This window comes from Girardinichthys multiradiatus, chromosome 2 (assembly GCF_021462225.1).
Source record: "Girardinichthys multiradiatus isolate DD_20200921_A chromosome 2, DD_fGirMul_XY1, whole genome shotgun sequence".
NCBI classification, from domain to species: Eukaryota; Metazoa; Chordata; class Actinopteri; order Cyprinodontiformes; family Goodeidae; genus Girardinichthys; species Girardinichthys multiradiatus.
Window position 1 is genome coordinate 2,794,738 of NC_061795.1, and position 24,079 is coordinate 2,818,816.

At 41.1% G+C, this 24,079-nt stretch overlaps 1 protein-coding gene across 3 annotated transcripts in view; it reads left to right on the forward strand.

The window, feature by feature from the left end:
- lrrk2 (leucine-rich repeat kinase 2) overlaps window positions 1-24,079 on the forward strand; it is a 66,757-nt gene that overhangs the window by 24,725 nt on the left and 17,953 nt on the right. For all 3 annotated transcript variants that reach the window (XM_047382464.1, XM_047382457.1, XM_047382475.1), the window contains 28 exons: window positions 667-786; window positions 1,917-2,077; window positions 2,160-2,239; window positions 2,313-2,419; window positions 4,776-4,905; window positions 5,590-5,714; window positions 6,727-6,854; window positions 6,984-7,128; window positions 8,314-8,453; window positions 8,709-8,834; window positions 10,464-10,634; window positions 10,766-11,027; window positions 11,155-11,343; window positions 12,530-12,642; window positions 12,768-12,837; window positions 14,789-14,985; window positions 15,072-15,322; window positions 15,698-15,846; window positions 17,338-17,431; window positions 17,515-17,701; window positions 17,787-17,968; window positions 18,152-18,369; window positions 19,368-19,495; window positions 19,610-19,828; window positions 19,907-20,108; window positions 20,292-20,380; window positions 20,947-21,134; window positions 21,221-21,375. In XM_047382464.1, coding sequence (XP_047238420.1) covers window positions 667-786; window positions 1,917-2,077; window positions 2,160-2,239; window positions 2,313-2,419; window positions 4,776-4,905; window positions 5,590-5,714; window positions 6,727-6,854; window positions 6,984-7,128; window positions 8,314-8,453; window positions 8,709-8,834; window positions 10,464-10,634; window positions 10,766-11,027; window positions 11,155-11,343; window positions 12,530-12,642; window positions 12,768-12,837; window positions 14,789-14,985; window positions 15,072-15,322; window positions 15,698-15,846; window positions 17,338-17,431; window positions 17,515-17,701; window positions 17,787-17,968; window positions 18,152-18,369; window positions 19,368-19,495; window positions 19,610-19,828; window positions 19,907-20,108; window positions 20,292-20,380; window positions 20,947-21,134; window positions 21,221-21,375 — 4,326 coding nt within the window. The remainder of the gene's footprint in view (window positions 1-666; window positions 787-1,916; window positions 2,078-2,159; window positions 2,240-2,312; window positions 2,420-4,775; window positions 4,906-5,589; window positions 5,715-6,726; window positions 6,855-6,983; window positions 7,129-8,313; window positions 8,454-8,708; window positions 8,835-10,463; window positions 10,635-10,765; window positions 11,028-11,154; window positions 11,344-12,529; window positions 12,643-12,767; window positions 12,838-14,788; window positions 14,986-15,071; window positions 15,323-15,697; window positions 15,847-17,337; window positions 17,432-17,514; window positions 17,702-17,786; window positions 17,969-18,151; window positions 18,370-19,367; window positions 19,496-19,609; window positions 19,829-19,906; window positions 20,109-20,291; window positions 20,381-20,946; window positions 21,135-21,220; window positions 21,376-24,079) is intronic.

Below are 24,079 nucleotides of genomic sequence, written 5' to 3' on the forward strand. Positions count from 1 at the left end.
CTCTGAGCCGTGGAGGATCAGTGGGCAGAGCTAATAAAGGTGTGTGGTAGCAAGATGTCCTACCAACGTGACTCGCTTACACCGGTTCTGTCAGGACAAATGGGCCAGCATACCTACAAACCATTGTTAGAAGCTTGTGGACGGATACCTAAAATGTTTAATAAAGGCGTACAGTTAAAGGCAACTATACCAAATATAGAGGATATTTACGTAAACTTCTGAAAAGTCATTATTTTGGCGTTTAGTAAATAGAAATAATTTTGGTAATCCTGACAGTCCTAAAACAGGGCAGTTTGGTCTGATTTATTGTCAGACAGTGAAGAAAGAAAATGTAATGTGTATATTTATACAGTGTATGTAAATATCTGTTTTCTTCTGTGTACAATATATTTTCCTTTTTAATAAGAGAAGTTATGTTTGTTTAGTGAACTAATGTCTGAATACCAGGAAACCAGAGTAAAGCAGGTAAATAAGCAGTGAGATTCCCTGTTAATAGTTAACTGGACAGCTCACATGTTGACAGATCAGGATTAAATTGCTTGTGAAATCAATGCAAAAGTGTTTGAATTTGATTGCCTTTGATAGACTTATGTGCTTTTTAAGGCTGATAAGATTAAAAGAAGCTTCTGTCTGACTCAGATTTTTTTATCTTACGTTTTCCTGCAGAGAGTTTCTACAGCATCCTGGTGACCAACGGCGTCCAGAGGGTCTCTCTGAGAGCCTGTCAGACCTTCCCTGACAATGCTGCCCTGCAAGCTGCTGCCCTCTCCTGCCTGGCTGACCTTAGTGAGGAGACACATTCACAACTCATACTTGAGTCCATAATATCCCAGAAGTTAGTCTACGCAACGTAGTGGCAGAACATAATTTAGATTGATCCGTAGCTGCAGGTTTGTTACCAGTGTGTTAAAAGTTACAAAAATTCAGTCTAGCTGTTATTTTCACTTGTTTTTAAATCAATGTTCAGCAGGCAAGTAGATGGGCAGAAATCAAGTGAAATCTAGTAGACATTCCTGTGGTTTAACAAGATTAGACAATAAAAACATTTTTTATTGTTTATTGAACTGAGGGCGGGGGGGGGCTCGTGGTAAATAAACCCCATTTTGCTAATTGAAAGCTTACCAGGGCCTTTTGAGGAAAAACAGACCGACAGCATCACCGTTTCCCCACCACATTTAATGATAGACGTGAGGTTGTTTTTTACCTATTTCTCATATGTTTTACACTTGTTGCTGAAAAAGCCTAATCTTGCTCTCCATCTGTTTACATTTGTGATGGTAGGATTGAAAGGATTATTGTTTTCTGGCACGCCTTCTAAGAATCCTGTAGACATGGAATGGTCTTCTGTATTGTGTCGTATTTATACCTCATGGAAACAGAAAGTCATGGATTACTAATTAAACTTTAATTAAGCTGTCTAGAAACTCTGTTCGACTTAAAGAAGTAAAGTATTTTAAAATGCTTTGTTGCATTTATTATAAATGGATTGAACTGGGCTACCAGCAGTTGTGCAACTGGTGAGATGGTTTCCCTCGCTGAATAAATGCATACAACTTAAAAAAGTCAGATTTTTCTAACTATTTTGGTGTAAGATAATGTTCTGAATTTATTTTTGAGATTTCACATCGTTGCTAGGGAAGTGTGGCCAGTATTGGTGTCTTTGCATCCTAGGAGCATAGAGACAAAGAGGAGAACAGGGTGTAGCTGTGCATTGACTAAAAAGAGACAGACACACATGCTCAACTTACCTGAACTAAAGCAAATATGCACTAGGAATATGTTAGACATGTTAGATTTGTTTTTTCTTAGTTTATCCACTTGCTTACTTTCAGGTCATTTATTAGTTTATTCCTACCTTGGACTTTTAGTTAAGACACTGCTCTACAGGATAATCAGACCACCGTGTCACCTTGCAGCTGCAACCATTGTGCAGAACAAAGCGGTGGCTGAGCAGGGTCTGGAGGAAGGAGAGGAGGAAGAGGAGAGAGGCATGGAGGGGGTGGAGGACATGGGCCTGGACTGGATGGAGGACTGCTGTACAGCGCTGGAGCTCCATGCAGCTGATCCGGCTGTTCAGGTCAGTCCTGCAGCTTCTAGCCACAGGGGCTTCATAAGGTGTTGAGGTTATCAGCTAATACGGAAAGCTTTTGCCATCTCAGGAAGCTGCGAGCTGGGCCATTCATAACCTGCTACTACACGGAGTCCAAGTAAAGCCTTCAGATGAAGAGCAGGGTGGCAGGTACGTAGTGCAGATATTAGGCTTCTGAACAAAAAAAAACACTGTTTCATGGAAGCTGGTTCATGTCTTTCAGGACTCCTGTTCACAGACAATTAATGGCTGCCATGCTGCTCCACTCCACCTCTCCCAGTGTGTTCATTGCAGCTACCAGTGCCATCGCCACACTCATTACCAACAACAGTGAGTCTTCACAAACACATAATTACTAATTTTCTGCTGGTATGCCTCTAGTTGTTGCATACAGACTCGCACTAAATGCATACAATATCTTCAGGGGTTGGACAATGAAACTGAAACACCTGTCATTTTAGTGTGGGAGGTTTCATGGCTAAATTGGACCAGCCTGGTAGCCAGTCTTCATTGATTGCACATTGCACCAGTAAGAGCAGAGTGTGAAGGTTCAATTAGCAGGGTAAGAGCACAGTTTTGCTCAAAATATTGAAATGCACACAACATTATGGGTGACATACCAGAGTTCAAAAGAGGATAAATTGTTGGTGCACGTCTTGCTGGCGCATCTGTGACCAAGACAGCAAGTCTTTGTGATGTATCAAGAGCCACGGTATCCAGGGTAATGTCAGCATACCACCAAGAAGGACGAACCACATCCAACAGGATTAACTGTGGACGCAAGAGGAAGCTGTCTGAAAGGGATGTTCGGGTGCTAACCCGGATTGTATCCAAAAAACATAAAACCACGGCTGCCCAAATTACGGCAGAATTAAATGTGCACCTCAACTCTCCTGTTTCCACCAGAACTGTTCGTCGGGAGCTCCACAGGGTCAATATACACGGCCGGGCTGCTATAGCCAAACCTTTGGTCACTCATGCCAATGCCAAACGTCGGTTTCAATGATGCAAGGAGCTCAAATCTTGGGCTGTGGACAATGTGAAACATGTATTGTTCTCTGATGAGTCCACCTTTACTGTTTTCCCCACATCCAGGAGAGTTACGGTGTGGAGAAGCCCCAAAGAAGCGTACCACCCAGACTGTTGCATGCCCAGAGTGAAGCATGGGGGTGGATCAGTGATGGTTTGGGCTGCCATATCATGGCATTCCCTTGGCCCAATACTTGTGCTAGATGGGCGCGTCACTGCCAAGGACTACCGAACCATTCTTGAGGACCATGTGCATCCAATGGTTCAAACATTGTATCCTGAAGGCGGTGCCGTGTATCAGGATGACAATGCACCAATACACACAGCAAGACTGGTGAAAGATTGGTTTGATGAACATGAAAGTGAAGTTGAACATCTCCCATGGCCTGCACAGTCACCAGATCTAAATATTATTGAGCCACTTTGGGGTGTTTTGGAGGAGCGAGTCAGGAAACGTTTTCCTCCACCAGTATCACGTAGTGACCTGGCCACTATCCTGCAAGAAGAATGGCTTCAAATCCCTCTGACCACTGTGCAGGACTTGTATATGTCATTCCCAAGACGAACTGACGCTGTATTGGCTGCAAAAGGAGGCCCTACACCATACTAATAAATTATTGTGGTCTAAAACCAGGTGTTTCAGTTTCATTGTCCAACTCCTGTACTTCAGTTAGTCACTTTAAACAACAAGGGTGACATGCAAAGCTGTAGTAACTGCAGAGTCTTTAACTCAGTGAGCCAAACTATGAAGATATGGTAAAGTGCTGTTGAACCCACGTTAAAAAGAGAGGTGATGGTCAGTGAGCAGAGGTTTCATTTAAATATAGTGACGATTAGAAGCTTCTGCACTGGGTCTTTATGGATCTACAATAAACATATAATAGGGGGGACAAGTAGAGACCTGTGGTGCTTCAGTAGGAAATAAACTGTGGCTGACAAGCATGTGAGAGAAGAACAGAACATGGACATAGACAGTGAGACAGTGGTGAGGTGTGGGGTAGGAGTGACAGATGGGTGGAAATACATTAGATTAGATATATTTCTATTTAACTATCTTTTATACCATTCCTAAACTTTAAAGTTATTTTAATAAGATCAGAGAAAAACTGTCTGAGTGCACGGAGCAACACTGTTGCCTAAAGTATTTTGCTTGACTGGCTTAACACTTATGAAGTTGAGGGACATCCTTTTCTTAACCCATTCTAACCCCATAGATGGGGAGAACGTGCAAAATTCAGCTCAATAAGTTATTAAAAAGTACATATTTTTTGCAGTTGCTTATTCCAGATTAACATTATGATAACTATATAGTATACAATATGTTATACTATTTTAGCAGTAGTGTGAATAATTGTTTTTGGTTGAGTAGTACTTTCCACAAGGTAGTCATACAGTGAGGACCTCGTACAGAACCATGCCTCTTGATAATGTTTTCAGACGACGTTGTGATCTGTAGTTAGAGTGGGGAGCAGGTATAGAACCTAGCGAGGTGGAGGTGGGCTTTGGAGAAAAGAGTATGGAAAGTAGCTCCAACTTCAAGTTTAACAACCATTCAGTTAGAGAAACAGGAAATTCAAGCTCATTTTGTTTTTTATTTGGATCTTGAAAAAGTTGTTACTGTTGCTGCCTCTATAGAAAGTGTCTGCTTTGCTTGCAGGTAAAATGAGCTCCTTGTTGCTGACTGGTGGCCTCCATGTTAACCTGGTGGAGATGATGAAGAGACATTCAAGCTCAGCAGAAGTCTCCATCAGTGCCTGCAAGCTCTTAAAGCTGTTGTTCCATGGAAGGTTTGTACATATAAATAAGCCATGTTGAGATTAACCCAATGTACAGAATGACGTTTCAGAACATTAAAGAAGATATTTAAAAGCAATGAATCATTTATTTTGTTAGCAGCCAAACCTTGAAGGGTATAAATCGAGCAAAGCTTTGAGTAAATTATGGAGGTCACCACCCTTAGGTGGAAGAGATCAGGTTCATTTCCTTACCGTTTTCTATGATGATAGTCATTTGTAGAGTGGTAAACCCTTCTCAAACGATAAACACACCAATAAGGAGGTCCTTTTTAGGTGAAGTAGAGTGAAAACATGTAGCCATCTATCCAGCCAGCTATCAGTTTCTTTTTCAATTTATACCCTTCAAACTTTGACTTTAAAGGGATTAAAGGATGAAGTGCTCCTAAATTTGATTCCTTAATAAATGTTTTGGGAAAGATTGTTTTTGTATTGTATACTTTACATTGGCTTTTTATGATCTTTACTTATTTATAGAAAAATAATGAAGTGATGTGTGTTTGTTTGTCTTTATTTGAATGTATCTTAACTATGAGGTAATATCTAGTATTACATGAAAGTTGTTCATTTCAGTTAATCTAAAGATGATCAGAGTTCTGTGCTATCAGCGTTTCATGAGTTCTGGTTAGCCTCCTGGAGATATTTGTTTGTAGGAGAACACTGTCGTTGCATTTGTAGGACTGCCAGCCTGGATGAGCTGAACATGGCCATGAGCCAGATCCTCAACGTCATGAAGGTCCACAACTTCCAGTCGGAGGTTCAGCTTGCAGCACTGGAGGCCAGTCTGATCTTCCTTTGCCCAGGTATGTTGAAGGGTTGGCTATTAAGTTGGAACAAAAACTGGGTTTTGTTCACAGTTCAGGTGCTGCCTTAAAGACTTGTTTTCTAGTAGTAGCCATTATTTATTTAAATTAGAAACAGAGGTGACATCACACTGCCCATGTGTAACAAGATGCTTTATAAGGAAAGACCAACTCTTTATGGAGTCAGCACGGCTATCATTACTACCTTTAAACAGTGGCAGCTGTGTGTATTCCCTAGAGAACATAGATTCTTAGATTATCTCATTTGCTAAGATCCTTCTGCTTATTTAAAAGTTGCGCCCTGAATTACTAGCTGTAACACCTCCATAAAAGTAGTTACTGTTTATAAATATCTTAATGCATCTCTGGGCTTCAACTGATCTCAGTTTATTTAACTGGCTGGGTGCCAGTCAAGCTGGATATTCCTTAGTTATGGTCAACATCTGATTAATTGAAGACATGTCCCAAACACAAACAAAAAGAGAAACATTAAGCTGCTGAATCTTTTCCCGTGTTTGTCGAAGACCCGAGCACACGAGGTGGAAAATACACTAAAGTTGCACACTGCAATTAGTATGCAGTTACTTAACTGTAATCCTGATAATTGGATTTAATGGAAATGCTGTGAATATAGCCCAAAGACACTGTCTAAATACAAAACATGTTGCAGGACTGGTTTTGTTTTTAAGAAGGCACGCAATGTGCAAAATGTGGCATTAATGAAACATTCTTTATGCTTTTATTTTTCTGCAAGTAACGCAAAGAACTCAGCTCATGTTGTTCTGATGGTGTAAAAGTAGAAGGAAAGCAAAGATGATTCAGTGCAGCAGCTTTGTTTTTCTCTGCGGTTTTCTTTGTAAATAGGGTTCATTTTCTCTGCCTTGGCTCAAGATAGCAGTACAGTTGTAATTAGATTAGTCCCTGATCACAATGTGCTCTTCTCTCTGACTCTGTATGTTTTCTTCCTGTCTTTCTGTCCTCACTTCTATCCTTACTGTGTGGGAATTCCCAGACAGGAGCTTAAGGGAGAACGGTGCGTCCGTCTCAGATCCTGACATGGCTGATGTGTCGCTGAGAGTCCTGAAGAACCAGTGTGTGGTAGAAGGGGCTCACACACTCTACCTGGAGGTCCTCAACAGGGTGTGTGGAAAAGCTCTCTCTCAATATTCTTTTCTCCATTATTTTAACTTTTCTTGTGGATTTTAATTTTTATATCATTACTTAATGCTAGTGGAAAAATATCTTCTTTATGTGTGCATGTGTTTGTAGTTTATTAGCAGGCCCACCCTACAGCAGTGCGGCCTGAAGGTGCTGTCATCCCTGGCAGACTGCTCAGGTGCAGTGGACCTATTGTGCCAGCAGGGGGCGATAGACACAGTGCTTCATACACTACAGATGTTTCCGAAGGAACGAGGTATTTCATTGTCTTTGACAGAGGTCAACCAAAATGAACTAAAACAGACTTTTGTCATTGTTTAGAGTGCATTTAAAAGAAAAAAAATCAGTTATTATTGTCATTATTTAATTTGACAAACTTGACAATTTGAAGACAGATGATACTACTTCTATATAGCATAAGAGTCAAAATGACTAGCTCTCTAACCTCAGGATGTGAGGCACCAAATTATAATGAATTTGTAGTTGGATCTAGATATGCAGCGATCAGATTCTTTAGGGCCAGATTTCCAGTTCTCTGACCTGCCAATACAGACTTTAGCTAACTACAATTTCTCTTTAGGAACTATAAATAACTTTAAAAACATATTTTTCCACTTCATGGATAACCTGAAAATTGATCTGGCCAATGAAATGTTAGTACTGAAAAATAGCAATAGGAGGGACATTTTAAAACGTCTTTAGCCATCTATACAGACAATTTGCACCATTAGCACAGTTATGATTAGTAACTAAACAGCAGCCTTAGTATGTATTCCCTGTCATCAGAGCTTTACCTTTACTGTGAGATTTCTAAATCTAAATTAGCCAGCATTTCCAAATCCAGATACCTCATAACACATAGAGGTGGACTCTTCGAATGCATAAAACAGAGCTACTTGCTGTGAGCTTCCTGTTATCCACAAACATTCTGCTTCCTGTTTAGGTTGATTAGCATCTAGAATGAACAGCTGACATGCCTGCATAGAAAACTGCTTTCTTTTCTTTGTAGCATCCTCTTACTTCTCTGCTTTCCATCTGACTTTTTAAACCCTTCACTGCCCCTGAGTCTTCTTCCCTCAGTAACAGCTTCCATACCAAAGAGTGTTGTTAGAACAACCCTTTAACTCTTCTGCATGCTGCATTCACTGATCAAAGAAAAAAACGTACTCAGCTCACGACGGGCCAGTTGGGGCCGGAGAAACTTAGAACCGGTCCATGCGGGTCACCAAGTGATTTCTCGATGCGTCTCTAGTTAAATCAAATGACTAGTTTACAACTAAATGACTTGCTAATCAGCCTCTATGCTCCTCATTAATTCTGTTTATGAGGCCTTCAACAACCAGAGAGACAATGGAGTGGTTCATTGATTTAACATACTGATTTATTATGCTGCTGTTGATTTATTGAATTAATTCATTGTGATGTTTCTAATTATTCCCAGAGATACACTACTGGGGTCTGACCCTTCTTAGCTACCTCGTGACGAAGAAGAAGCTGTCGAGGATGGTTGTGCCAGTCCTGGCCTCTGTTGTCGTCGCCTCCCTCAGTCAGTACAGACAAGATTCTGAGATGGTGTTGAAGGTGAGCTGAGCATTTCACTATGACTACATTTAATGTATCTATGTTAGAATAATCATTTGTTTCATTCGGTTGAACCACATCCTCTGCCTAATATTTCTGTCTTAGGATATTATCCTTCTAATCGTTACATTTGACATCATGTCCAGAATTAGCAGTTGAAACCACTCTTCAGATTAGCTTTTTGTCTCTGTTTGTTTTAGAACCAGCTAATCGTTTTCAATGACAGTTCTGTGGTTGCAAACATGGGTCTTGCAGTGTTTTCAGGTGGCGTATAGGATGTTGGACGCCTGCTCGGGGGCAGGAGCTGAACTGCAAAGAGAAGACTTCGACAGGCAGATCTTCCAGCACCTCAGACAGGAGAGCAGGCAGAGTGTCAGCCCAGTAAGTTCATCTACCACTATGGCACATGTGTGCTGTTTTGAGCAGGATGTTTTCACACCTGAGGTGTTTAGTTGGTTTAAAATGAACTTTGGTCCGTTTCCCCCTTGGTGCGGTTCATTTTTGTAGATGTGAATCACACTAGAGTGTGGACCCAAACAACTGCTGAGAGTGTTTTGGAGTTCTAACAAGCCCTAGAGCAGATTGTTTATGGTTTGAATGTGATCCAACCACAATCTGACACAGATACCAGGTGGACAATGCAAGCTGGATCCAAATCCCTTCTCGTAGCCAGATTTGCATTGCATTGTGGGGTGCTTTAGAGAAGGGGTCTCCAACCTACACTCTTTGAGAGCTACTACCCTGCAGCTTTTAGATGCATCCCTGCTCCAACACACCTGAATCAAATGACTGGCTCGTTACTTGGCCTCGCCAAACTTGATGGCGTTGTGAAGAGTTGGTTCAATTCAGCTGTGTCGGAGCAGGGATGCAGCTAAAGTCTAGTCACCACCGAATTAAAGTTTTTGACCTGGCTTGGCTGTTGGAGGTGAAATTATCCCCCGGATCTATAAGACTGAGCTTGATTAAATACATACATGATAGATAGAGAAAAGAAAAAATGGAAAGGGACAGAAAACGATAAAAGATGTGATAAAGAGACAGAAAGATGGAGAGACAGTTAAAGATAAAAGAAGATGGATGTAGACATAATATATAAATACAGTAGGTAGAAGATAAACATTCAGGTTTTTTTTCCCTGTAAGAATGTTCTGTCGAATCTGTAGACGGCTTAAACAGGCTGCAGTCAGAGAAAACCATGGGCCCAGCCATTACATTTTTTCTTCTGAGTGTGTGTGTTTATACACTGACCTGGCTAAGCACAAGATTTTTTGTCAAGGCTGAAGAGATCATTTTAGTGAGCGTCAGATCTACTTCTACAACTCCTGCATTCGTTAGCGACACGTCGTCTGCAGCTAGGAACATGGCTGGGTTTTAATTTGTGCACTACACACTGCGTAGTCATTTAAAGGTTTTAATGTGCAAGAAATGTTTGAAACAACTGAGATGTTACAATACAAACAGCTGGATGTTGTTCTGATATATTCATTAAAATGTATATATTGAGAAATAAATATGTTAAATTGAAACTTTTTGAGATTTTTATTATTAAACGAATTAACATTTATTACCACATAAACGGAGACAAAAGTACCGAAAACTGGTACCGTTAAGTACCGGTACCAAGTATCTGTACAGTATGTTCAAATGTGAAGGTATCCATCCCTACCTGCAGTAGAGTATACGACTAATAAACAAACCACGAAGCCCCGCGGAACTTTTTCTAAAGATCATCCAGTATACTCAGATAATTATACCTCAGATAGTACCCAGAAACACACTAATAATGTGATTGAATTCTTTTCACTCATGGCCTTCTGATTTTTGGCTTTAACTTGTATGATAAGTGACAGTGTGGAATCTCTCTGGTTTTTACACTGGATGTTTTAATAAAATAATCTTAGAATCTCACAAAGATTAAATCATCTCATGATTTATTGCTACATTAGACCCTTGAATTGAAAAAAGGAGTTCCTCCTTCTTTTCCATGACTGCATGTCTCTCTGCCATCAGCTGCGGAGGTCGGTGTGTCTGGCTTTGTCAAAGATGTGTTGCGACTCCGAGCTACACTACAGCATGCTGGAAAAGGCCTGCATGGATGGCGACACGATGATGGCAGAGTGCCTCATTGAGCTGGGGGCCGATGTCAACACGAAGGCAAAAACAGAGTCTCTCATTTATCAGGTTAGAGGCTAACGATTTTGGCTTGATTCTGTCCCCGTACTGCTGCATTGTAAGTTCAGTTCAGTTTTGATAGAATGGTTGAAGTCATCCAACGTCTGTGGTGACAACAGTGCTGTTTTTGAACTTTTAAGGTATGTGAGAAAGGTGGTCCTCTGGAGCTGGTGGAGCTCCTGCTGAGCAGAGACACTCCTGAGCAGCAGCTCCGCAGGGCTCTGGCTGTAAGTGTGAAGAGGGGAGATGGGCCCGTAGTTATCCTGCTGCTCGGCCGGCTTGGTTTGGACCTCAACAACGGCGCCCTCTGTCTTGGAGGCTTCAGACTGGGCCGACTGGATGCTGCCTGGCTGAGCCCTCTGCTGGCTGAACGAAACAGAGCATACAGTCTGCGATGCAACGGTGAGAATGATTCTCCGATTCAGTCTTATTAGTGTTGTAAATGATCTCACAGCTTTAAAAAAGATGAAATTATTGTTGAAATTAACGATGCAGCTTCAATCTGAATAACTTGTTTCCAATCTTAAAGGTAAAGGTGTAAGCTTGGCGAGGTACATTCAGTCTCTGCAGAGGTCAAAGGGCGTCGGTGGTTTTTCTAGACCAATGTCAGACCAGTGTCTGACTTCTGGCTACATTTCTGATGAAAGCGATGACTCCAGCTTCAGTGGCGTGTCTATGGATGACAGCTTGTTTCTAAATGACGACATAGAGAGTGATGGTAAATTTCTTCTGTATTTGGTTTATTCATATATCACACAAAGTTAACCTGAGTAAATACGAAAAGCTGTTCACAAACCAACCTTGAGTCAATGCCCCAAAATCTAATACCAGGACGTGCCACCCTTAGCGTCAACACCTGCCTTCAGTGGTTAGCGATAACTGACAGTGAGTGCTTTATATCGCTGTGAAGGAATTCTGGCTCAATCTTCTTTGCAGAATTGTTTTAAATCAGCCACACTGGAGGGTTTTCAAGTATGAGCGGTGATTTAAAGGCCATGCTACACATCTCATTTGGATGTCTGGATTCAAAAGCTTTATTTTTTATGGTTTTTGAGCCATTCAGAGTTGGGCAGGCTGATGAGCTTGGGATTATTGTCCTGCTGAATAAATTAAGTCAAGTGAGTTTAAGTTTAAGGTTGGAAACTGATGACTGGACTTTCTCCTTCAGGACTAGAAAGCAGAATTCATGGATTCATCATAATATTACACTATCACCACAATGCTTGACTGTATTTATGATGAAAATTCGTTACGCCCGGTATAACGGGATGTAAACCTTAAAGAATGTTCCCAATTTATCTTCTAGGCCCACGCATAAATTCCCAAAGTTTTTAGTCATCAACATGAATTTTGTCAAATGTTTGAGGGACTTTTGTTTTATTTGTTTTAGCCTTTGAAATTTTGTAATGATACCATTTTTGCCCAGTCTCTTTCTTACTGTTAAATCATAAACATTGACCTGAACTGAGGCAGGCGAGGCCTGTAGTGATCTAAATGTTGTTCAGGGTTCCTCTGCGACCACCAGGATGAGTCTTCAGTGAGGAATTTTGGTTGACTGGCCACTCTTAGGGAGTTTTACCGCTTCTATGTTTTCTCCATCGGTGGAGAATAGTTCTCACTGTGTTTTGTTTGGAGTCCCAAAGCCCACGTTTTGGGCTTTGCAATCATTTGGGTGGCTGTTCCCCTTCATAAATGAAAACCTAATTTGAAGATCACTTTTTGTATTCACTCAGGTCATCTTCGCCCGATAATAACGATTTTTTTTTAATCACCTGAAACACGTGTGCCAAAAACAAACAAAAAAAGAAATCTGTAAGTGTTGAAATACTAATGTATGAATAGAAAATCTTTGTGTTGGTTTTGTCCAATTCCTGGTCTTTCTTTTTTTTCTTCACTTTGATTAGGAAGTGATTCAGTGTCGGCTCTGTCTCCAAAGTCAAAAAACAACTCAGCAGAGGAGCTGAGGGGAGACTCCTTGAGAAGGAAGCAGGGACGTCACAGACACGCCAGCGCAGAGGTCAGTCCTGTGAATCTCCATTTCAGCAGTTAGATTTCCTTGCTTGCTTTACTTTTTACATTATATTGTATCAAAGCACAGCTTATATTCATGGTTCTTTAGTCCGTCTTTTTCCTCGTGTGCAGAGTCCTAAAGCTGAAAATGAAAACGGTGAACCCACACACAGAAGATATGGACGGACTCACTCGAAGTCAGGTACCTTAGACTGAAAACAAATGAACTGTTTATAATTTAAAGTGGCAACGTCTCAGGATTCACAAGATGTCTTGTGAATCTTGAAAAGTTGCCACATTTCTAGCTACTACTTATGTGCTCTAGGGATGTATCGACGCATCCAGCTAATGACACAAGATGATCATGTTACTGGGTTCCCCAGAGCAAGATGAGGCAACATTTTATTTTGGGGAAAAACTATTTTCTGCTTTTTACAAATACAGCAACAACTTTAAAAATCACAAGCTGTTTTTAAATGGTAAATGAATGTTCCAGTCATACCGACCACTCAAAGTGCTTTACACTAGAGCCACATTCATCCAACCACACTAACAAACACACACAAATTCGTACACTGATACGCAAATCGGTGGGCAACTTGACGTTAGGTGCCTTATCCAGGGGCAGTTCGACATTTTGCAGGAGGAAGCTGGAATCAAACCCACCAGTTTCGGATTGCAAGACAACTACTGTACCCATTTAACCACAGCCGCCCGATTAGACATTTAAAGAATATTTAATCAATGTCAAGTTTTTCCAGTCCAGGTTTGACTAGTCCACATATGGTTTCATGCTTTTTCTATTCTAAGGTGGTCCTGATCCCAAAAAGCCTTGGAAATGCTCTCTTTTTGTGCTTACTCGAATAGAATAAAGGTTTCCTAAATCATAAGTGATGTTTTAAAGAATCTGTCCAGTGTAGAATTATCCATTTCTGGTTTGATCAGTCTAAGTATTTCAAATTTTGGACGTCCAGAATCACATAAACTTGCTCTTTAGTTTAAACATTTATAGTGTATTTCAAAGCAGATTCCAACTTCAGCATTGTTACAGGCACTTTGAAATACCAGCTGGTATTTTAAAGTTCTTACAATCACTCATAGGTTGTTGATCACTACTTATTTTTCCTGCAGAGTACTCACCATTAAAAGTGGTGGGGACTTCTTTGATGGTTTTGGGTTGTCAGTCAGCCCGATGAGCAGTCTTTATTAGCCGATTCTGTCAGTACACCAGGGTAATTCAGGAGTCATTTCCTTTCCTTTCTTGCTTCAAAATAAAAGCCAAATATGAGTCGTAAACATCTTCCAGGATACCCAGCCTATGGCTCACGTTTATACCTAGGGCTTTTAATAAGACGTTCCTCACTAGGAAAGTAGCATCCTCTCTAAAAACGCAGCTTGAATGAAACTGTAAAGATCTGCTGAAAAAGCTGTACACACAGCAGATGGGATTGAATAGCATAGAAATCCGCAGATAACACCGGTTGCCACGGTGATTGTGTAGATAGCGCACACCTAAATTAATTAAGCTAGCAGACAGAGAGAGGAGGCCCTAAAACAAACGGTTGCAGTTTGAAAACAGTGCTTTATGCAGGAGACATGACGGATTACACACTCCCTTCACATCAAGTTTCGCGTGGAACATGGAAAAACTATGTGAAAACTGCGTGTCCTATAGAACAGGTGGCTAAAGCAGACAATGATGCTAACGTTTATGCCAAAGCAAAAATTATGTATAAAGTGTCAAAGTTGCACCAATGAGAGCAGGTTGTTTGCAAAGGGTGGCACAGTTGGTAGTACTGCTGCCTTGCAGCAAGAAGGTCCCGGGTTTGACTCCCGGGCAGGGGTTCTGCCCTTGCATGCGTGGGTTCTCACCGGGTAGTCCGGCTTCCTCCCGCACTCCAAGAACATGACTGTTAGGTAAATTGGTCTCTCTACATTGAGTGTGTGCATGGTTGTTTGTCCTGTGTGTCTCTGTGTTGCCCTGCCCCTGGGTGTATCCTGCCTCCCGCCTATAGACTGCTGGAGGTAGGCACCAGCTTCCCTGCGACCCACTATGGATGAAGCGGTAGAGAAAGCAACCTTCTTCATCTGCAACCCTGCAGGTGCCATATAAAGTATTAAAGTGTAATTGTGTTCTTGGATGTTCTCTACAGTGCTGGGATTTGCTGACAACTCTGCTGCTCTGCCCAAGGAAAAGGAGCGGATCCGTCTGTTGGATTTGTCAGGGAATGAGTTGGACTCTCTGTCTTGTTTCCTGGATGATGCTTTTGTCCAGCAGCAGCTATGGCATGTCCTTCGTCTGGACCTGAGCAGCAACAGTCTGCTGGAGTTCCCCTCTGCCATCTGCCAGGTAATACAATTAATCCAAATATTATTAGGTCATATAATAAATGACAATTGTAATCTGAAGCTCTTCATTGTTTTGTTTTGGCGCAGAGTTTGAGAAGTCTGACCCGACTGGACCTGCAGGGTAACCAGCTTCATTCGTTGCCAGATGACCTGCTGGCTCTGCCCTCACTGAGCATGCTCAATGTCTCTCGTAACTTAATCGGCCCTGTGTTGAGCTTCGACCCGGCGGTCACATGCCCGTCACTCAGGCAGCTCAATATGTCATTCAATAAAGTCAGCACGTTCCCCTATGAGCTGGGCCGGACCATGGAAAAGCTGGAGGAGCTGTTCATGGAAGGGTAGGCTTTTGGAGAAAGTTGTAATTTTACACAGATAAAAACAACAAATAATTTTCATTAAAGAAAAATGCAAAAAGATCAGATATAAATTAAACAGTCACAGTAAAGAGAAATCACAGCCTCTTATAATTATAGCATTTCAATAAATTTAGTAACCTGGTGAGGACCAGATGATTTTTATTGTCCTGATACATAAAACCTAAAAATTGAATAAGGATGTACTTTCTTTTTGTCATGAATGTATGTATTTGTTTTACACTTCTTCAAAAGCACAAAGCTGTTCTACCCTTAAAAGTGTTCTATATTTTATCATATATTTCCTACTGCGATTGCAATATAACGAATTAAAGAACTTTTATTTTTCTGTTTTTATAGTAACAGTCTGACTGACCTGAGCTCAGCTCTCTATCTCCCAGAGATCAAGCTGCTGGATGTGAGCAAGAATAACGTGGAGAAGGTTTCCCCAGACTTTCTGACCAGCTGTCCCAAACTGGAAACCTTTAATGCTTCAATGAATAAAATCTGTAAGTACTAATGTGAAATATACTTCCTTGTCCAGATATTTTTTTGTAAGTCACACAATATAGAAATCACCTCTTTTCTACATTACTGATAGAATGACTGATTCATCAGATGTTTTGGTAAAATAATGATTTTCCATTCGGTTATTAGAACATGTGCTATAATAAATGAGTAATACCTCGTGATAACAAAGGCAGATGCTGATCTCATTTATGCAAGTATTATGTGGGAAAGGAAGATGCATTCAACAAGCAAGAGTACGGTAAAACCCCTGGGACAGATGCTTAGTTACAGCATCAGTATCTTTTATTCGTTTATTTATTTAATTAGGAACTGCCCTTACATTAAGTTCTTTTTTCAGGGAACAAATGTCCATGTACACATACCAGTAAAAGTTAGGAGCTGGATGTTTGTCATTAACATTCAAATTAACTAACTGAAACCAGTCAGATGCAACATAGTAGAAGTACAAGGTCTAACAAGTTTCACTCTTCAGTTACAGAAATCTTTGAACTCTCCCAGACTGAAATAAACCTTAAGCTTTAGCAAACTCTAGACATAACTTCATGATCAAAGAGCAAAATAAGAAATTGCTGTTAGAGCAAGTTTAGGAAAAATCCTGGATACTCCAAAAAGAAGCCGAAATGAGGACGGCATTTTATAGCATGATAGAATGTACGCCAATAAGAGTGGGCTTTATTTAGTATGGCTTTGTACATGTCTCCCCTCCTTTGTTCCTTTTTTGAATTACTTTTTGTATAAATTGCGCTGTACGAGAAAATAGATGTCTAACGAGAACTTCTTGTACGAGATGTCGGATATTAAAACATCACGATATTTCTGGTTGAGGTGACCGCTATCTCACGAGCACTAGCCAGTTGCTGTCAGCATGGCTCCTGCTGATGAAGCTGTAATAAAAGAGGCCGCACCTACTCTTAAATCATTGGTTTGGCAGAATTTTGGGTTTCCAGTAGAAACAATAAATGGTTCCAGACAAGACACAAATGATATGTAAGCACGGAAAAAAATATTGGTGGCTAACACCGGCAAAATGCAAAGATGCCTTCAGCACCTGTAAGACAATACAGAAAGGACAGACAATGCTGAAAAATTCCTTTGCACCTAAACTAATCTTTAAAGTTTTTTAGTGAATGAATGATTAAAATCTCGTCCCTTCTCTTTCTAATGAAATTAATATCATGTCTCGTCTCACCCCTACAAATAAATTTTCCCTGCCTGTTAAAGACACATGTCCCTTTGCAAAATGGTTATTTTTAAACCAGCCTAATGCCTCATGGTTCAACTTTAGCAGTTTCAGAATCCTTCCAAACCACATCAGTGTCCAATGATCATTGCTGTACAGGTATTTGCTGACAACTGGAGACACTGTTTGGGGATCTGAGTTTATAAACCTTAGTTATTAAGTTACATTCACTTTTCATTCATATTATTTGATATAATGAAATCAGAAGATGTGACCCATGCTTGTCCAGGTTCCCTTTCACAGCTGCCAGCCAAGGTGACAACATTGAAACTGGCTAACAACAACTTCACCCACGTTCCTGAGGCCATACTGAATCTACCAATGTACGTTCAGGGGAGAACAACTTTTCATGTCTCATAGTCAGCACTTACTCTGCAGTATGTAAGGCTTCTGTCTTTCTGTCCAGCTTACGGTCATTGGACATGAGGACCAACAACATTGATGTTTTACCTGGCCCGGGGTGCTGGGCGTCCCACAAAATCAGGGAGCTAATGTTCAGTCAGAACTGCATCAAAGAGTTGGATCTGAGTGGACCAATCTACAGATGGGCCGGACTGGAGAAGCTCCATCTAAGTGACAACAAGCTTAGTGAGGTGAAAGACAGTCTGCAGAAATGACGAACGTTAATGACAGATTCCAGAACAGGAGAACATTCACGGTTGTGTTGTTCCCATCCAGATCCCACCACAAATTGGGATGATAGAAGGCCTGACCTCTCTGGATGTGAGTCGTAATTCTAGCCTGAGGCTCTTCCCGGAAGAAATGGGAAAGCTGGTCAGACTGTGGGACCTGCCACTGGATGGCCTTCGACTTGAGCTGGATCTGAAACTTATTGGCAACAAGACCAAAGACATAGTCAGGTCAGGGGCTTTAAAACTCATTTCTGTAGCTGAGAAGTGCACATTATTTGTAAATCGCAGCTATTAGCATAATGAACTTAATTTGGTTAAAATGTATTAAGATTGTTTTGATTACAAGAAGTATTTTACCAACTAAGTCACACTTGGAAATTAAATATCAACATGCACTGCCTTATCTTCCAGGTTCCTGCAGCAGCGCCTGAAGAAGGCAGTGCCATACCACCGCATGAAGCTCATTGTGGTGGGCAACACTAGCTGTGGAAAGACCACCCTCGTCAGGCAGCTGATGAAGCTGAAGCGCTCCCAGTTGACCTCAAAACAGAGTGCTGTTGACGTTTTTGACTGGATCATCAAGGAACGGGACAAGAAGAAAATGTTGTTGAATGTCTGGGACTTCTCAGGTTGGCTTGCATCTCAAATGTGACTCCAGGAATTGTGTGAGCAGAGAACGGTGAAAGTCATTATGAATAAAGCTGCAGTTACCTGGTTGCAATAAGTGCTCACCCATAGACACATACTTTGTTTTATTCGTGTTCTGATCCATTATCAACATTAAGTCCTCTTGGGAACACAGCTCATTAAAACTATAATGAATCTAGCTTAAGGTAAGGTTCAGCTGTCCTGGAAGGATTTTTCTGACATTTGTTAATTTGCATCCTTTAGCTGAAGCCATAGTTCGCGGAGAGGTTACGAAGGATCAAAAGGATCTCATTGTATAAAAGTATCTAGGTAGCAACAAGGCATAAGCCGCTGGTGTTTCTGTACCATCTGTGTTATACATGTGACAACAATCTCCTGTCTTCTTTTGAATGTCTGGGCTAAGGAAAGAGTTGAAGACAGAAACGTTTTCTTCCTAAGATAATATCCAGGTCCTATTATTGTGGAAGCTTATGGTCTAATGAAACCAAACATAATCTTTTAGACATGGTTTTTTAAGCATCACATGGAGTCCAAGCTTTAACACAGATCAACAATAGAATGGCTTCACCTGAAGAGAAATTGAAGTTTGGGAATAGCCACGCTATGTTCAGAGCTAAACCTGACAAAACGTCTGCAGCCTCCCAAAGAGAGCTGTAGGCAGAATGTTCTCACCACCTGACAGATTTGAAGAACTACTGCAAAACACAGTGGGTAATTATTCCCAGGTAAAGATGTGTGAAGCCGATAGACGTCAATCGAACAAGAGAGAATGCTGAAATGGAATCAGACAGTCCTTTTAATAGTATTATTTTAGGGGTGTTCATGTGTAACGAAGCTATTGAAGTTTTTTTGAGCGTTTGTATTTTTCTCTTAATAAATTAGTTTTTCAGTTGAATTTTACAGGTTATATGTCACATTAGAATGTTTCTTCACAGACTTATGTTTTGATTTCACAAAAACCTGACATTTTACTCCACAGGTGGAGAGGAGCTCACTGGCTGTCACCCTCTCTTTCTTACATCCAGAGCTCTCTACCTGGTTGTGTACAACCTCAGTAAAGGAGCCAGTCAGGTGGATGCTCTGAAACCCTGGCTCTTCAACATTAAAGTGAGCCACACACTAAAGCTTTTACTATTAAGGATAAATCCATTCTTGTTGTACATCATATGTCACTTCATTTGTTTCCTATTTCGTTTTCTCAAAACGTCCCTTCTACTTCAGGCAGTGGCTCCGCTGTCTCCAGTCATCCTTGTTGGAACCCACACTGACTTGAGTGAAGAGTTGCAGCTCCAGTCCTGCTTAAATAAAATCCAACAAGAGCTGCTGAACCATCAAGGTTTCCCCACCATTAGAGATTATCACATGGTCTCGCTCTGTGAGGACTCAGACTCCATTGTCAAACTCCGCAAGGCAATCATCAAAGAGGTCACCAGCTTCAAGGTAAAAGAAAACAAACAGGAAATCAGGTATTTCATCAGCTGTCTTTACTTATCCTGTTAATAAACAATAATTTTTCAGATTCAGGGCCAGCATGTTATGGGTCAACTGGTGCCAGATAGCTACGTGGAGCTGGAACGTAGAATTCTCCTGGAAAGGATCAGGGTCCCACCAGAGTTTCCTGTCCTCAGATACAATAGGCTTCTGCAGCTTATCGAGGAGAGCCAGCTTCAGCTGGAGGAAGCCGAACTGCCTCACGCCATCCATTTCCTCAGTGAAGTCGGTCAGTTAAGAGCTGGGCTTTATTTCTGACACTAGCACTGAAATATTATTTACTGCTTTCTGACACTATAATGGCAATCCTAAAATCTGTTAAAATCCTGTGTTGTTGTTGCACAGCAGTTTGTTGTGATTTAATGAAATGTAAGTCTTTATTTTAATAACTTGTAATGTTCTTTCATTTAAGGCATTTTATTACACTTTGATGACCCTGCACTCCAACTTCCGGAACTTTATTTTATCGACCCACAGTGGTTGTGTAACATTCTGTCTCAGGTAAGCATGCGAAATGCATAGGTTTATCTCTTCTGCACATAACACTGAAATCTTCAATTCAACAAGGGACACACAATATAATGAAAACATGCAGATATTGCATCCAAGCAGTCCTTTGCAATATTGTGTAGTTATTGATTGCAATGATAACTGCATTTTGATATACAGTTGTACGTGGTTCTATTATACACCAGTTACAATTGGTGTTCCGCAGAGCTCAGACCTGGGGTCTTTTTTATACATGAATTACTTTCCCACAGTTATATTTTCATGAACCAATGAGTTCTAGTTCACCACTATAAGGAAAACACACTATGCTTGTTTTCCCCAGGGCTCTGTCTGTTCAACAGTGATGGAAATGAATTTGTTTTCATTCACTTCAAGTTTAAGTGTACAACAATCCTATTGTCCTTTCCATAGTCAACCCTCTACAGGGTTAGGATCTGTGGTATACTAGACAAAATCTTTGTTTGAAAAGCACACTAAAAATCTTTACTTTAATCTAAACCCTATTAACAAGGTATGTTAGAGGTGTTAGATATATGCGGTTACTGTTCTCTGTGCAGAAACTGACATTGAAGAGCTGTGGTCTCTTGGAGCAACCAAAAGGAGTGGTTCAGCGTTCTGTTGTGGAAAGGTTTCTGTTAGAGACCAAATTTTTCCCAAAGAGCCATATGGTCCAGTTCTTTAAGCTTCTGGAGAAGTTTCAGATTGCCCTTCCTTTTGGTGAGGACCAGCTATTGGTACCCAGCAGGTAGGTTTACATTTCTACATTTGGAAATGCATCTATGTAGAGCTGCCAATCTCCTAGTGCTCTCTGACTAATCCTGTTTTGAACAGTTTGTCCAAACAAAGACCGGTTATAGAACTACCACACTGTGAGAACTCTGAGGTGATTGTACGTCTCTATGAGATGCCGTACTTCCCCATGGATTTCTGGTCTCGGCAGATCAGTCGCCTTTTAGAAGTCTCCTCGTATTTGCTCTGTGGAAGAGGTAAATTCAAAAATGGCTGCTAGCATTAGTGCTGTTCGCTGTCATGCTGTTGTATATCTGCCTTTCATTTCAATGGCAAAAGAAGACATAGTGAAGGAAAATAATGCTGGCTCATAGTTTAATTACGCATTTCATTTTGCATCATACACAATTTGATCACCACAGATCGTAAGCCATGTTGCCACTGACCTTTTGCACATGCGACTCAAATGTTGCTGCAGTGACCCACTAATATCATAACGTAGCCTAATGCTACACTATTCAGACGCTTTACTCTCCTCCAAAACAGATTTGCTCCACTACAGAATGAAAACCAGGAAAACTATCCATCTTCTGAGAACAATAAAATGTTTGAGAACAACCTTCATTCGAAACAGTCATCTCCTAAGCTGCCAGAGAAAAAGTGCCCCACCGGACCAAGAACCCTAATAGTGGGCAACACAGCTGTGGATGGGATTAAAAACGTCTGCAACAAGAAAAACACAGAAGTTCTGATTGGTACCAGTAACGTGGTGTCTGATATCTCAGAGAATATTCATGCAATCACAGAAAAGCGCCCGTCTCTAGAAAACCTTATTATACGCTGTGGAGCCATGGATGACGTGGCTAAGAAAAATTCAGAAGGACTGAAGGAGGATTTCACTCGTCTTCTGAATATTGTTGGAGGTCTCAATATCAAGGTGCTTCTCAGCAGACCCTTTGCACCGATTTTCTGTTGAGATGAGATTTATTCGAGACTTCTGATGATTAATAAGTGGTTGAAAAAAACACGTCCTACTACATCTGTGAACTTCATCGACAACTTCAATATTTTTTGGGAAAAAAGACAACTCTTCAAGCAAGATGGTTTCTGTTTGAACAAGCCAGGAACCAGACGTCTCACATCTAATCTCTTCTATTCAGTAAATAATCCACCTACAGCTTCGACCTTCAGCAGAGAACATGGAGCATCAACAACAATGATAACGCTGCCTCCAACAGCTCCAGCAGAGACAACCGGCCAGTTGGCTGAGAAAGAGAAGTCATCCCCGTCGAAATCCACAGGAGAAGTGGAGTTTTTAATCAATGACTTCATTACTGACCACGATCTTGATGTTATGTTTTTAACAGAAACATGGTTACATGAATTTAATGAAGCTCCCATTCTGATAGAGTCAACATCTCCGAACTACATTTTTCTTTGTGAGAGCAGACATCAAAGAAAAGGTGGAGGGGTGGCCACTTTGTTTAAAGATTTATTAAAGTATAAAAAGGTTTTTCTGGGCAAATTTGACTATTTTGAATATTTGGCTCTCCAGATAAAGAGCCCGGTCCGAACCATGTTCTTTATATTTACAGGCCTCCTAAGTCCAAAACAAACTTTTTCAGTGATTTTAATGAGCTTTTATCTGTGATATGTGTTGATTATGACTGTTTAATTATTGTGGGAGACTTCAACATTCACATGGACAATCCTGAAGACAGAACTACAATAGATCTTCAGGGGTTGAACAATGAACTGAAACACCTGTCATTTTAGTGTGGGAGGTTTCATGGCTAAATTGGACCAGCCTGGTAGCCAGTCTTCATTGATTGCACATTGCACCAGTAAGAGCAGAGTGTGAAGGTTCAATTATCAGGGTAAGAGCACAGTTTTGCTCAAAATATTGAAATGCACACAACATTATGGGTGACATACCAGAGTTCAAAAGAGGATAAATTGTTGGTGCACGTCTTGCTGGCGCATCTGTGACCAAGACAGCAAGTCTTTGTGATGTATCAAGAGCCACGGTATCCAGGGTAATGTCAGCATACCACCAAGAAGGACAAACCACTTCCAACAGGATTAATTGTGGATGCAAGAGGAAGCTGTCTGAAAGGGATGTTCGGGTGCTAACCCGGATTGTATCCAAAAAACATAAAACCATGGCTGCCCAAATCACGGCAGAATTAAATGTGCACCTCAACTCTCCTGTTTCCACCAGAACTGTCCACCAGGAGCTCCACAGGGTCAATATACACGGCCGGGCTGCTATAGCCAAACCTTTGGTCACTCATGCCAATGCCAAACGTTGGTTTCAATGGTGCAAGGAGCGCAAATCTTGGGCTGTGGACAATGTGAAACATGTATTGTTCTCTGATGAGTCCACTTTTACTGTTTTCCCCACATCTGGGAGAGTTACGGTGTGGAGAAGCCCCAAAGAAGCGTACCACCCAGACTGTTGCATGACCAGAGTGAAGCATGGGGGTGGATCAGTGATGGTTTGGGCTGCCATATCATGGCATTCCCTTGGCCCAATACTTGTGCTAGATGGGCGCATCACTGCCAAGGACTACCGAACCATTCTTGAGGACCATGTGCATCCAATGGTTCAAACATTGTATCCTGAAGGCGGTGCCGTGTATCAGGATGACAATGCACCAATACACACAGCAAGACTGGTGAAAGATTGGTTTGATGAACATGAAAGTGATGTTGAACATCTCCCATGGCCTGCACAGTCACCAGATCTAAATATTATTGAGCCACTTTGGGGTGTTTTGGAGGAGCGAGTCAGGAAACGTTTTCCTCCATCAGTATCACGTAGTGACCTGGCCACTATCCTGCAAGAAGAATGGCTTAAAATCCCTCTGACCACTATGCAGGACTTGTATGTCATTCCCAAGACGAATTGGCCACAAAAGGAGGCCCTACACCATACTAATAAATTATTGTGGTCTAAAA